At 44.2% G+C, this 15,412-nt stretch overlaps 1 protein-coding gene across 1 annotated transcript in view; it reads left to right on the forward strand.

The window, feature by feature from the left end:
- GPC6 (glypican 6) overlaps window positions 1–15,412 on the forward strand; it is a 1,108,844-nt gene that overhangs the window by 1,072,970 nt on the left and 20,462 nt on the right. Inside the window, exon 7 of the mRNA XM_034665372.1 lies at window positions 9,506–9,642. Coding sequence (XP_034521263.1) covers window positions 9,506–9,642 — 137 coding nt within the window. The remainder of the gene's footprint in view (window positions 1–9,505; window positions 9,643–15,412) is intronic.

Below are 15,412 nucleotides of genomic sequence, written 5' to 3' on the forward strand. Positions count from 1 at the left end.
ATGTTTTCAAGCGAGTGTGAGATGTTGTGAACAGGTTCATTCACAGACCTCTGTTNCTCCGAGAGTTCAGAACTTTAAATACATTACTCTACACCGTCCATACATGTTTTCAAGCGAGTGTGAGATGTGAACAGGTTCATTCACAGACCTCTGATCACTGAAGGAATACACATGACTTGAATTCTAATGTAGGCTCACATAGTGAAATGAATGTGTTGGTGCCGTGATAAAAGATCATGCTTCTCTAGAGTAAAGCTGGACAAGGTCATGGTCTCTGAAACTGGATTATTAAACTCTTGGGTTGCAAGAATAGTATTATCTATTGTGAATTTCCCTTAACTTGACCAAGTAAAGTGGCCTTGTCCATGAGGTAAAAGTGAGGCTGACTTTGTTTCTTTAAACAGATTGTTTTCCCAAGCCAACAAATGACCTTCAGCCTATAAAATATTCACATTGTTTTCCCCCCCAATATGTATTATTTAGTCTATAGCCCTTTAAATATTAACCATCTTTTTTCTAAAGATATGGTATATATTATTTACATCCAGCTACATTATATTTTCATACAGATGAAATAAGTATATTGGAATCCTTCTGAAATCATGAACAAATAGGGCATCTGGCCAGGTGCACACAAGGTGCCCAGTGAAGTGAATTCTGGTGCAGGCATGATTGGCGGAGGACAGCAGGTGGCCTTCTCACAGTGCACGTCTCACACTTCACAGGGAAGATCCAAGAGAAATAAAAGGTCCAGTAGAGATGGACTTTGGGCCTCAGGTAGGCAGATAGACAGCCATGGGCAAAATCTCCTGGAAGAGTTCAAATGTGCCCCATCAAAGGATCCGCATAGGAGACAAATGTAATAATAGTTCAAAAACACCCCCAAATCAGTATTTCATAGGTCACTTTGCTTAGAAGACCAAAGGGAAGTTATTGGAAATGGTATGGCTTTATAAGGATTATAAAGACTGCTTAAGATGGGATTCATTCCATTTTTACTTAAATTCTCGTGGTGTTTCCCCAAGCCAACATTGCTTTGAGATCTCCAAGGCTCTTCCATCATGCCTGTGTAAATTACACCTAGGATGACATTTGAGATGAAAGGAGACTAGAATCCTAATTAGAGGATTGGAGCGGCCATCTGAGATCTCAGTGTCACTCAGGGGATAATCGGGTCAGCGGAAAGCACTTTTTTTGGAAGGCCTGCAGAATTTGTCTATGTCTTCCTTATTCTCCAAAGGGAAGTCCAAGAAGGCAGTAGCTTGCAGATAATCGATCATTTTTGAAATCTTACTTCCCTTAGAAGGTAATCGGCAGTGCTGTTCATGTACTTATTCACTCAACAAATATTTCTTAAGTACCCAGGATGAGCACAGCACTGTTTACCGAGGCTCTGCTACACAGCAAATATTCCCTCTGAGTCAGCAAGGCACGTGGGCTCCTTAGCAAAAGGAGGAGCCGAAGACCAGAGCCGTGGCTAAAAGCAATGACTTCTGGATGGATAACCTCATCCCATTGTTGTGAGTGAAAACTTGGAAAACCGTGATGCATTTTTTGTTTTTAATCACCTTGGATAGAAATGACTAATTGTCCAGCTTCCTGATCGTCCCCATGGCAAGATTCAGTGGCCATGAAAGAGCAAAAATCAGCAAAAACGTCTTTGCTTGGGAAGGACTATGGTTTTTCCCAGAAATTTTCAGGCAAATTAATATCAGTGTTCCCAAAGCCCTGTACTTAATCCCATCACATTTGCTCCATGTCTGTTTATCCCCTCCAACATAGCGATGCTAGGAACCCTTCAAGGGTAGTGAGTACGTATTGGCCATGTTTGTACCCCCAGAATGAAGCAAAAACCTGACTGAGAGAAGGCACATTAGACGTGTTTAATGAATGAATGCTAGCTACAAAAGCCTTTTTTTTCTTATTTAACCAATGCAATGGAACTTTTTCTGAATTATATTACACTTTCCTATCTCATTAAATTGATTCACTGAATGTTTTTGCTTGCTAAGTCATTGATTCAAAATATATTGGGTCAGTCCCTGTGCTCAGACTGGCAAGCGCCAAATTGTTTTGATCTCAGCTCTCTATTGGGAAAAAGTCAGAGTCATAGACCTCAATGTATTTATAACTATGCATAAATTATTAATCAGCACTACTGAACTAATATATTTTCTATAACTTGTGAAAGATATGCAGAAAGCAGAAACTTCTGAAGAAAGAGGTAAAACAAGGAATCTTTATTTGTTTTACTTTGTAATGTCGCAGATGTATTAAGAGTAAGCCTGCCATTTTATTGTTGTTCAATTGTGCTTGCACTATTGAAATAAGAGAAATCCAAGTTACTTTGCAGAAGTCATTTTAAGTCACTCGTCCATTTAATGAGTTAGTGAAAACTACGTAATCTAATCCATAAGTGCATTTAACCAGGGCATGTGAACTGCGATAGTTTTCAGTACCCCAGGAACAACCTAATGGAAGAGAGAGGTACCACTAGAAGGGCCTTTCCACTCTGGAAAAGTCTTACAGGATAATTGAGAAATGGCCATCACCATATGGACTGATTAAGAGACATATAGATCTGTAGATTGATTAACTATCAGGAAAGCTCAGGGGCGCCTGGGTGGCACAGCGGTTAAGCATCTGCCTTCAGCTCAGGGCGTGATCCTGGCGTTATGGGATCGAGCCCCACATCAGGCTCCTCCGCTATGAGCCTGCTTCTTCCTCTCCCACTCCCCCTTGCTTGTGTTCCCTCTCTCGCTGGCTGTCTCTATCTCTGTCAAATAAATAAATAAATAATCTTTAAAAAAAAACTATCAGGAAAGCTCAATTCCTCTTATATTTTTATATTTAAAAAGTGAAAATAGAAATTCTCATGTTTTCATCCTGAATCACATTGAATCCTCTTGCACGTACCAGGGATGGATACATACGTCCACCACCAACCCAACAAACAAGCTCCAGGGACCATGTCCCCCTCAAGCCTGCTGGTGAAGAGCAATGATTCTGAAGCCTACACTTGAATTTGAATCTCATGTCTACCATTTATTAGATGCGGGGCAAGTTTCTTCACCTCTCAAAGACCCCGTTTCCCATCGCAAAAGGCCATAATGATCATACATCAGCACGGAGTTGAGGGTTGCGTGCGAGTGCCTCAGCCCAGTGCAAGCTCACGGCCAGCCCCCAACTGCTCTGCGTGGTCACCAGCCTGTGCTGAATTCAGCAAGCCTCCTAAACACCATGTGCCCCCAAAACAAGGTCTCATTTCTTTTCCCAGCTTTTCATTATTGTTAACTTTTCAAACAATACTGAAATGGTTGAAAAAATAATGAAATGAACGTCTATATGCCTCTCATGTAGGCTCAGTGATGATTGACTTTTTTGCTATTTTCAAGTAAACAACAAAATAACACTTTATTCCTAAATTTCTCAACATCAATCTCTTAAAAGCAATGATAGTCTCCTATATAAACACAATACCGTGATTACACTTAAGAATATTATCGGTAATTCAGTAGTATCATCTGTCCATTCTGTATTCAAAATTCTCCAGTTATCTCAAAACTCTTTCTTATAACTGGGTCCTTACCTCTTCCAAAGCCGGGATGCAGTAAAGGTCCACCTGTAGCATTAGGTTGTTACATTTGTAGTTTCTTTTCATCTAGGACAGCCTTCCTGCCTTTTTACCATTTTTACCTCTTTTGAAGAGTCGAGGCCAGAGGTCTTATATAATATCCCACACACTGAATGTGCCTGATCCTTTATTTGTGGTGTTACTTAGTTTGGCCCTGTACCCCCACTATTTCCTGTAAACCAGAACTTGGTGATTCAGAGTCTTGATGAAATTCAAGTTCGATATCTGGGATGAGATCATTTCTTAAATGAAACTGTCAGACACCCAGTACCAGATCATCCGTTCTGCTCCTTGATTTTGCTAATCTCTTTGCTTTTGCAATCATTCCCCCTTGTAAGCTTCCTCCCTCTTTTGTCTGATTTTGTGATTCTGGAAGGGCGGGCATGAAAACGGTACCACTGCTTCCTATAGTCAAGTACTCACGGACCTTCTGACAAGCCTTCAACAAAGAGTTGATGCTTTTACTGGAACAAGGAGTTGAAATTGTCAGAAATCAGAATAAACTCCAGATAAGTTCTAGAAGGGGGCCATGTTTTCCCTGTGGCCCCCAACAGTGTGTATCTGGATCGGAGGCCTGTGACATAACGGAAGTTAACTTCCAAAATCTCTCAGTGGTGTAGATGCAAAACATTTAATACTCAAGGATTACTAGTATTACTAATAGTATAACATTATGAACTTAACACCAGACAAATGGTAACTATAACTCGCAACTATTTGGGAAAGAGAATTTGCCCTAGAATAGCTCCTGTGGGAAGCAGAAAGACATTGCTGCAAACTCCTTATTTGATCCCAGGCCTCTGTTCCCATCAGTCTGCGTGAGTAAGGAATTCAGATTCACTGTACTTCAGTGACACATTTTGACCACCAGTTCTTACTAGTGTAAAGCTCAGCTCACAGCCGTGTGCACTTAAGTTTCCACGAAGAAATTTTTAAAAACAGCTCAGGTCTCCAGCTACTGCAAAGTGATCACACACATTATTCAGAAATAAAAATAAGAGAAAATGAGAAAATACTTCTAAATGGCGGGAGGATTGAAAACCTTGCATGATACTGAAACACAAATCTGCAATCGTGTTGATGTTCTTTGGAATCAAAGGCGTTCGCCTCCCTGGTGGCTAATAGGGTCCCTTCTTTTCCGCTTGTCTGCATGGGCCCCCTCTGCTGGAAGTGAATTGGCCCATGTTTCCATGCAGAATGTTAAAATGGCCTTTGTACTTCTTGCTGCTCTTTTGCTGTGATGTCCTCCAATCGCACGGTGGAAACGCCTGGCTCCTAAAATGCCGGAGTGAACACGACCTGATTATACGATGTCCTGTGGTGACTTGGAGAGGACCCACACACTCCTCACTTAGCCAGATACAACCCACCGCTCCTCCTGCCCTTTGGACATGAGTGCACGCTGTGGGACCACACTATTTTGTGTTAGCAAGATTGTCCGTGGCCTTGTAATAGATTGGGACAATAAATCTATTTTCCCAATCGACATGTATTGAGCCCCTACCATGTGCTAAGACGTGTGTGACCAACCCATCCTCATCGGCCGGGACTTCCGAGTATTAGTGCTGAAAATATGGCATGTCCTAGAACCCCCCCAGGTCCCAGGCAAACTGGGGTGGTTGGTCACCCGGCCATCTAAGCACTGAGGCTGACAAGTTAGAACCCTGTCCCTACATCAAGAAACATCTGCTCTTAGAATCAAAAAAGTAAGCCAATTACAAAAACTCAGAATAATCAGTACTTAAAATCATGAACAGGGCAACGTGGACACAGACAGTTGAATCTAACTAACTGGGAAGCCAGAGAATGTCTTGAGTGTGATTTAAAGAATGAGCAGCATAACTTACAGAGTTAAATTTTGTAAGCCTCAAAACAAAAAAAAAGTGGGATATCATGCCATTTTATTCTTTCTCTGGGTCTCAAAATCCATATATTTGGTTCAGATTCCCACAGTATAAAGGTGGGATCTTAGCATTAAATAAGCGGAAAAGAGAATGGTCATTCCTGGTGTACTTTATGATGGGACAGAAAACACCTTCCAGTATTTCGGGACTGAAGCTAGTGAGTTTTCTGAATTAGTTATGCATATGCAATGCCTGTTTCTTTTTCCAGAGTTTGTATTTGAAAACCATGACAATGAGTAGCTTAGGGGTGGAATCCCAGGTTGCAAAGGTGAGGGACACCAATGTGGCACCTTGCAGTGCAAATCAAGTGAGGGATTTTATTTTTCACATGTTTTTGAAAAAAAATTCAAATGTACTGAAAAATTACATTTTAAAAAATTGTATACTTCCATCTAGATTCATTCACCATTAAAAAGTTGCCACATTTGCAGGGAACCTGGGTGGCTCGGTTGGTTGAGCGTCCAACTTTTGGTTTCAGCTCAGGTCATAATCTCATGGGTCATGGGATCCAGCCCCACATCAGGGTCGCACTCAGCCGGGAGTCTGCTTGCGATTCTCTCCCTCTGCCCTTCCCCCTTCTCGTGTGTGCGTTTGCGCACACTCACTCTCTCTCTCTCTGGTAAAACTTTTAAAAAATTGTCACATTTGCTATCTTGCTCCCTCTATACATCTGTGATGATGATGATGATTCCTGAATCATTCTAGAGTAAGTTGTGGAAACCATAACCCTTTAACTCTAAATAGTCCAGCGTGTATCTCCTAAGAACATGACATTTTCCTCTATGACCACGATATGAGTTCATATTCAGAAAATTCAACACCGATACAATATTATTTAATATAGAGTCAATATTCAGATTTTGCCAACTATCTCCATAATATCCTTTCTGGCAATTACTTTTCCAATCTAGTGCCCAATCTGGACTTCTGTGCTGCATTTGAATGTCAAGTGTCTTATTCTTCTTAATCTGGAAGAAGTATTCAGCCTTCCCTTGTCTTTTATGACTGCCATTTTGAAGCGTACAAGCCAATTTTCTTGTAGACTGTCCGTTAACTGGGACATTGTGTTTATCTGATGCGTCCTCGTGATTGGATCTGGGTTATGAATTTTAGCTGCATAAGTGATGTGTCCTTCTTGTCACTGTGTCCCACTACTTTGATCACTCAGTTAAGGTGGGGGCCTGCCCAGTTTCTGCATTCTAGAGTGACCAGTTTTCCTTTTGTAGTAACGAGGACTCTGGGGAATACTTGGAGATTGTGTGAGCATCCTGTGCCCCGTCAAACTTTCACCCACTGCTTTTTGCAGTTGTACTAGTTTGTGGGGCTACTGTAACAAAGTGCCACCAAGTGGGCGACTTACAACAGAGTCACTGTCTCACAGTTGGGAGGCTAGAAGTCTAAGATCAAGGTGTCAGCGGGGTGGGTTCCTTCTGGGATTGTGAAGGCGAATCTGGCCCATGCCTCTCCCCTAGCTTCTGGTGGATTGCTGGCAATCTCGGGTGCTCCCTGGACTGTAGATACAGCCCCTGACCCATGCCTTCTTCTTCATGTGGTGTTCTCCCCGTGTCTATCTGTCTCTGTGCCTAAATGTCCCCCTTTTATAAGGACAAATTCATATTGGAGTAGAGCCCACCCTAAGGACTCCATTTGAACCTGATCTTCTGCAACAACCCCATTTCCAAATAAAGTCACATTCACAGGTACTGTGGTTAGGACTCCAACATCTTTTGGGAGGGATGCAATTCAACCCACAACAGCATCTACAGATAATCTTGCTGAGATCAACTATTACTATGACGGTTGCAGAATGGTGATTTTTCTGCCATTCTTTCAACATTTATTAGTCGGCTTTGGGGGATTGTGGTTTTTATAATTGATAAACAGAATGTGTACCCATCTATAGCTGCATAGAAATGGCCGCATGTCTTTCAAGCAAAATATATAAAACAGGTAACAACATGCACACAACTCGGTGCCCAACGTAGCAGAAAAGGACTGACTCTCGCTGCAAACCTCCTTACCCAGTCAGATTGACTGGAAGGAGAGCCAGGGGTTAGGACAGCCCATGGATCAAAGCCAGCATCAGTGGGAAAAATCAGAGAGTGCAGGTCTCAAGCCATCTTACACATGTGTTGTGTGTAAGCTACTTCTTGGAATGTCATTACTCATGGATTCTTTTCATGCTCTAAAACAAACGTAACATCACACTATTTGAGGGTATGAACCGGGTTCTCAAATTCAGGATTCTGGCCATCTTTAGCCTTTTATGGATGAGCAGACATTTCTCAGTACTGAAGCCTCTCACTGTCATCAGAATCACTGAGAAGCAAGGGGCAAAGACTGTGTAAATCTGGAACTTCTGGGAAACATGATTGGGACAGAGATTCCATATTCCTTTGTATTTACTCTTAAGCCTGACAAAGGATCTTTGGAATTGTCTTCTAAAACTGTATACTCCCTCCACAGTAAACACAGAATACTTGATTTCCAAAGGCTATCGATCTCGAGTACATAATGCCATTGGGTCTCAGTGGTCGTTTCTCCACGAAACCATGTGAGCACGCTACAGCTGCTGTGTCAGCATGCCGCACGCAGAGCAGCTTCAAGAACAGAAATGCAGGGGCGCCGGGGTGGCTCAGTTGTTAAGCGTCTGCCTTCGGCTGGAGGTGTGATCCCAGAGTTCCGGGATTGAGCCCCACATCGGGCTCCCTGCTCTGCTGGGAGCCTGCTTCTTCCTCTCCCACTCCCCCTGCTTGTGTTCTCTCTTTTGCTGGCTTTCTCTCTCTGTGTCAAATAAATAAATAAAATCTTTAAAAAAAAAAAACCAGAAATTTATTGTCTCATGGCTCTGGAGGCTGGAAGTCCAAAACCAAGATGTCAGCAGGATTGGATTTTTTCTGAGGCTGTGAGGGAGGAACCCCTACCCCTCTCCACATTGTCTTACCTTTATGCATACCTCTGTGTCCCAAGTTTCCCTTTGGACTAGGGCCACTCTAATAATCTCATTTTAACTTTTCTTACCTCTGTTAAAAAAAAAAAAAAAAACGCTATGTCCAAATAAAGTCACATTCTGAGGGGCTGTTTGGACTTCAGCATATGAATGTGGGGGAACATAATGCAACCTACAACAGATGCATTTCAACTATCCATAGATTCCCGATGTTCACATAGGGAAGAGAATAGGAAATCAGAGTTGTGACTCCACGAACCTAGATGTTAATTATGGAACCAAAATGGTACTGAATCCCTGTCTCTACTCTTTCTGAGGGTGAAAAGTCAGTGCTGAGCCTGAAAACACCGAAGATGAGGTTACTAAGCTTTTCCCCACTATCCATCCATTGGGCTGTGGATTTTACACTTAACCTGTATTTGGAATGACTTTTCTGTTCCTGCTGTAGAGATTTTTAAGTGGGTTTGGGTGGCTATTCACCACCCAAGTGTGTGCTGTATAGACCCGTCCATTGGTTAAGAGCAGAGGTTACCAGTGGTCGAATTAGTGACAATATTTATTTCTTACAGAAACAAATAGACCATTGGGGAAAACATTTTATCTCTCAGTGCATTGTTTTTGTGCATTTATCTGACATCCAAGCAAATGAATTCTAAAGAAAATATTTAGGGAAATCTGCAATAGGAAATACCTATTTCTCCCAGCCAGAGAGGGACCCGAAGCCAGTTGAGATGCTTCGTGAGTTTTTAATTCAAAGCATGGGAGGACAGAAAAGATGGAAAACAAAAGCCAATTACCTGCGAACTCTCTGCCAGAGCTAGAGGAAGATTGAGGGAGGAGGTAGGGAGGCTTGCCTGAACAATAAATCCTGCAGCATGGTGTCTCTCTCTTAAAACTGATAGAGTTTGTGCTCGCCCTATCACAGATTCTCTAACCTTCACCTGTGTCGTGTCCGTGTGCAGAAATGGGCAACAGCTGGGGAGACTATTCACTCTCTTTCCTTGCTTTCTTGATCAGGTCACGGACATAAAAGAGAAACTGAAGCTCTCTAAAAAGGTCTGGTCCGCGTTGCCCTACACCATCTGCAAGGATGAGAGCATGACAGCAGGTGCGTCCAACGAAGAAGAGTGCTGGAATGGGCACAGCAAAGCCAGGTGAGGGGGACTTGCCGTTCTTCTGGTCTGGGCATTGCACAGCCAGCCCTGGAAGGCTCTGCTGGCACAAGTCTAAGGGCCTGTTTATGCAAAAAGCAATGGAGGGTGGAGGGACACGTCGTCACTTAGCGACAGCTGTTCAGAGTGACAGATTTGATGGGCACCTGGGAACACTTACTCTCAAGGTGCCATTAAGCGTGGAATCCTCATTCTGAATGCCTCGCCTCTGGATGAGGATGGAGGAACGGTGACAGATGCCAGGTTACGGATATCCTGAGATCACAAAGCGCCTTTTATGTTCACTTAATGACTTGAAGACAGCAGAGCTATTTTTATCCATAGCGAAATGTGCAGGGCTCACTGTTCTTTCCATCACAAGTTAAACAGGAAGTGAAAGTTCAACTGTAATATTTTTCACCCTTGGAGAAAAACAGTTTTTGATGGGCTCATTGGAAGGGTAAGGGAAAAAGAAAATGACCGGGAAAGTGTTCTCATAGGTCCCCTGCCTTGGAAAGTCCCCCTGGGATCTCGGGATGAGAGATGGCTCTGTTTTCAGCCTGCTGCTCTGTTGCCCGGTGCTGCTGCCACTTGATATGGAATTTCTGAATTTCTTAATTCAGCCCAGAAATGGGGTTAGCCTGAGTTTTCCTAGGGTGGAGGAGTTGGACAGGAGAACTGGCTGGGAGCTGGCGAGCAGGGCAGGACACCAGGAGAGGAGGCTGCCCGAGCGCGCTTCAGCGGGGTGCAGGTGGGCAGAGCAGCTGGTAAACTGGATTCAAGGAATCTTTGGGGATTGACCAGCAGGTTGAGAAGTTAAGGGGCAGGGGGGCCTGTTCTGGGCCTTAGTGGGCGTTTTTAAGCAGATGAAGCAGCTGTGATCAAAAGGAAACAGGAAGATCCGTGGATATTAAGTTCAGAAGAACTGCAGAAGGTAAGTAGGGGGGCAAGAGGGGGCTCATCAGGTGTTATTTCTCACACAGCTGAGTTGAATTTTTTAGCATCTACCGGTAATGATATTATTAGCCGCACTGGGGAGAGCTTAGCAAGGCAAAAACAAGCCAGCTCTAGAAAGAGCTGTCATCATTTCAAGTCGCTCGGGAATATCAATGCCCAAATCGTAGATCATGAGAGTAGACAGACATTTGTCGTATCAACATGCCCCTCAAAAATGCCTCGTCATTTATCAGGGTCCGGCCTTGTAGGAAGGAGACCTTTGGCCAGCAAATTCAGCTGTGGAAATTTAACAGCTTCTAATGTGTCTCTTCCTAATGATTGTACAGAAAGACACTGTAAAGGATGACCAGATGGCCTAATGAATAAAGCAGTTGATTTTCTGAGCTGCTCTGTTACCCATCTGTGTTTACCTTGCAGCCTTGTCTGAAATGAAGGCTGTGTTTTGAACTGCATTCCCATGGTTACACAGGTTGCTGGCTATTAGCGCGTACACAAAAGGAAAGATAAGGAAATGTTGCAGGTGGGGATGGGGGAGGGGACTACATACACTCCATCAAGAAAAAGAATGGGAAGTTGGCGACCATTTAAGTTAGAGCTAGGGGAGACTGGGTTTAGTCGAATTCCTCATTGTGCCAATCAAGAACCCGGGCAGGTAAGCGATTAGTCTAAGGTTGCCCAACTAGCAAGGGTGAAAGCTGGAAATCTCCCAAATCCTAGTCCAGTATTCTTTTCCCGTCAGTATCCTCCTGCCTCTAAAACAAATGGCTGCTAAATATTTTCCTCCCCAGGTTAGGAGAACAAATGAAACAGATCCTTAGCTCTATAAACAATTTAGTGGATCTGCATTCATTCATTCAGTCCCTCCATCCATCAACGATGTTATTAAGCACTTCCTCTGTCCAGGCACTCTGCAAGGCCCCATGATTTAAGTACTCCATGATAGCAGTGATGTGTGTCAACCAATGAACAGCACAGTGGCCGGAGGGGGGACTTCAAGAGCCATATTGCTGCACTGTAGGCTTGGGAAAGGACCACTAAGGTGGAGAACCATCCGTATCAGTACGTAGGGACCCAGATTTGATTTTTATCCTAGGTCAATGGGAACCCATTAGGGAAATTAATGCAGGTGAGTGCAATTATCAAATTTAATGCAATAAAATCATTTGCAAGGATATTCGAGAATCTAATCCGGTATACTATTATTTTTAAAAATGAGGTCGTCAAATATTTATGACTCAAATTATAGTCCCATTGAAAAATTAAAATTTCATAGTTTCTTTTAGTTCCTTTTTTTGAAATTCTTCCACTGCCATGAAATCTTAATAACTTTATACTTAATAGCATAGTAAGTAGATAACCAGTAAAGACTTGTTGAATTAAATTTAATTGAAGCTTTCCTCTCATTCTCACCCAAATATTAATTGATCTAGGAACACATGAGAGAACTTTTTTCAATTCCACTGAACTGTTTTGTAGGTTGAAAAATCCACTTGTAATGCAGGTAATAACCTATTTTTCCCTACGTTTGAATTATGGATTTTCAGATAATAGGCCATCTTAAAAATTGGGGATGCTTGAAAAAAAAGAAAGAGAAAGAAAGAAAGAAAGAAAGAAAGAAAGAAAGAAAGAAAGAAAGATTATTCTTATCAAAGAACCAGAACCTTGATTTAAAAAAAAAATCCTATCAACAAGTGTCAATGGATTGTGTAACAGAGCTGCCTATTAGCACTGGTAGAGCTTGTCATGGTCTGGAGTTCCTAACTCAGGCCTGCTTGACGAGGTCCCTGACCGCCCAGACACTTCTTCCTCCCTTTATGTTTTATCCATCTGACTCCTGCAGCCATATTCTTCCAGGCACACCCACTCCCATTGCCCTCTCCTTCCACCTAAGTGTTTGGTCTGGCTTGTCTTCCAGCACCCATATGTCTCCCTGCTGGTTTCTGAACGCTACCCCACAGCTCCTTACCATACTCCCTGGATTCAGGAGCATACCTGTTTCACAGGACCCCTACCAGGGCTATGTCCATTTCTTCCAGTGTATCGTGTTTTCCCGAAGAGCCGTGACTAAATGAATGGCACCCATTGGCACTGAGGATGACTTTAAACAGAAAGAGCAGGAAACACGTAGAGGTGGCTGCTATGGCGGCTGCTGGGTGAATCTGCTGGGTGGAGAGGGTCAAGGGTCTGGGAACAGTGGCTCTTCTAGAATAAGGACCCGCCCTCAACTTCCTGCTCCCACCGTCAGCCACGGCGGGCAGATCTCACTTGGCCTCAGGAGCTACGTGGGTCTGGAAACGGGGGGGGGGGGGGGGTGGGGGGGGGGAGATGGAAGGAAGAGACTGTGCCCTTCGAGGGGGGGATATTGCGGGTATGCCGATGACCTGTCAGCATCCAAGTCTCCATTCCGTCAGAAAGACTGGTTGTCAGGAGACGCTCTTCCCTGCTTCCCTTTCCCTTGCCAGGCTACTGGGACAATTTAAAGACCAATGCGATCACATCTATCAAAATAGGTTGTAAAGTCTAAAACAGTGCTTCCCAAATGTTAACGTGCAGGCTACAGTCTTGGGGAGCTTATGGAAAGTGCAGATTCAGGCTCGGTAAGTCTGGGGCTGGACCTGAGATTCTGCATTTCTAACAAGCTTCCAGAACATGCAGTTGTTGCAGATTCAGGGACCATACCTGGAGCAGTAAGGCTCTAAGACCGAGTTGCCAAATGTAGCACGTAACCCCAGACACCCAGTGGAACACACTTAAAAAAAGGGTTCATGGCTTATCTGAAATTCGGATTAACTGCCAATCCTGTCCTTTGATCTGGCAGCCCTACGTTAGGCTCCTATTAACACGTAAGATACTCCCTTTTTCAGTTCACACACACACCTCGGGGAGCACGTTATGATTTGTGGTTTTTCCCTTGGCCTCCGCACATACCCTGATGCTTCCTTTCATGGGGCTTTCCTTAGATTAGTAACAACAGCAACGGGGCTCAGGAGGTCACGAGGTGCAGGTGTAATGTCAGCCACTGAAGATAAGGGGAGCAAGGCCGGGTTGAAGCCATCTCCACAACGAATTTCTTAGGCTTTGCATGTGCATCAAGAGGGAATTTTAAGTTGGAAACTCTGCACAGCCTTTACAATGCAGGGTATTGCCCACACAAACCTGTGGTCTCAGATGAGATGCCTGGTGGGCTAAGGATGGGTACTTTGATTCCCTGGCCGGTGCCTGACTTAGTTAATGCCTTGATTCATGCTGTAATAACAAACACAGCAGAGTCTGGATGGCTTAAGCAGAAACTGATTCCTCATAGTCTGGAGGCTCTGAGTCCAAGGTCAGGGTGCCAACAGGGTTGGGTTGCAATGAGAGCCCTTTTCCTGGCTTGTGGACAGCTCTCTCTCTCTCTCTCTCTCTCTGCCACGTGAGGACAGAGAGAAAGCAAGTTCTGGTCTCTTCTTCTGAGGGCACTAATCTCATCGTGGGGTGGGGTGCTTTACCTTCACCCTCACCTACAACTAATCAGCTCCCAAAGGCCCCACCTCCTAATACCATCACATGGGGAGTTAGGGCTTCAACATACAGATCGGGGGCGGGGGCATAAATTCTGTCTACAGCAGCTAGAATCACATCCTCCGCTATCAGAACAGCTGATAAGGAAGTTGCCTCAGAATTCTTAGCCGTGTCTGCGCCTCAAGAAAAGGAGCCTAGGCTGCATCCTCAGGACCGGCAGGAAAGTAAGTTTGCAAGTGTAACTTGCCACATGTCTCACTGACGTAAGCCAATTCTTAGAAATAAAAGAAGACACAGCAGCACTGACTCAACTCAGACAGGTAGGAATCGAAAGGAAGCTAATAAGTAAGGGGAGGGAATCAGTAATAATCTAGAAGGCCAAAGGGGGGAGAAAATGAAAGCAGCATGGTGCGGGTTACAACTCTGGGGCTCCTAACGTTCCCAGGGTGAATGCAGAGACCCTGGAAGGACATGTGCGACCATCTGTCACCCCAAGAAGGGCACCGTGCACAGCCGGGGTGGCCAGGAGGAGCTGTGGGTGAGGATCTGGAGAAGGATGACAAGGTGCAGGCAGGAAAGCACGGGCTCCAAAGGAGAGACAACTCGTATATGGTTAGAAGATGCAGGTGAGAGCTTGGTGAGTCGGTAGCCACCGAAAAAATAGCACCGTCGTGCTGTTCCTATAGGCTCTTCTCTTTGGGCTCCTATAGAGGCAGATTCTGGCTTTTTGAGGCTGTAACTGTGTCAAATTACATCAGCTATATCTTCCTTAAGGATTGTTTTCTCTTCCTGGGAATTCTTTGTCTAAGGCCACAGGAGGTAAAGAGGAAAGATTAGCCCGGGAGATGAGGGGATAGACAGTGAAAGTGCCCTGTGAGGGGCCACTCTCAACAGCACGTGGATTTCGTGGCAGGACACCCCTGGTTGCAGATTTGTGAGGGTTTCTTCAGTGATTTCCAGATGCCTCCCCCTCCCCATAAAACTGGCAAGCAACTTCCCGTGTCCACTCCTCCGTCAGCCAGCGTCTAGGCCTCACTGTGTCCTTTCTTCAAAATGCCTTCTGGGAGGAGGCCAACGAGACGCTGGCTGAGGACGAGGATTAATTGGATCGGTTGGAAGCAGAGCGTTTGCAGGGAGCCTCTGCTGGTTTTCAAGGCACCTGATCCTCACAGAAATAACTGTGTCCCCAAGGACATCTTTCCTCGGGCCATGAGGTAAATACAGTAAATTGTCAGAAATAGGAAAAGTAGAAAAATCTACAAAGCAGATCAGTCCCTCTCCCCAGCCGCCGAGTGGATTGACTAAGCAAAGAAAT

This window comes from Ailuropoda melanoleuca, chromosome 7 (genome assembly GCF_002007445.2).
Source record: "Ailuropoda melanoleuca isolate Jingjing chromosome 7, ASM200744v2, whole genome shotgun sequence".
In the NCBI taxonomy this organism is placed as follows: domain Eukaryota; kingdom Metazoa; phylum Chordata; class Mammalia; order Carnivora; family Ursidae; genus Ailuropoda; species Ailuropoda melanoleuca.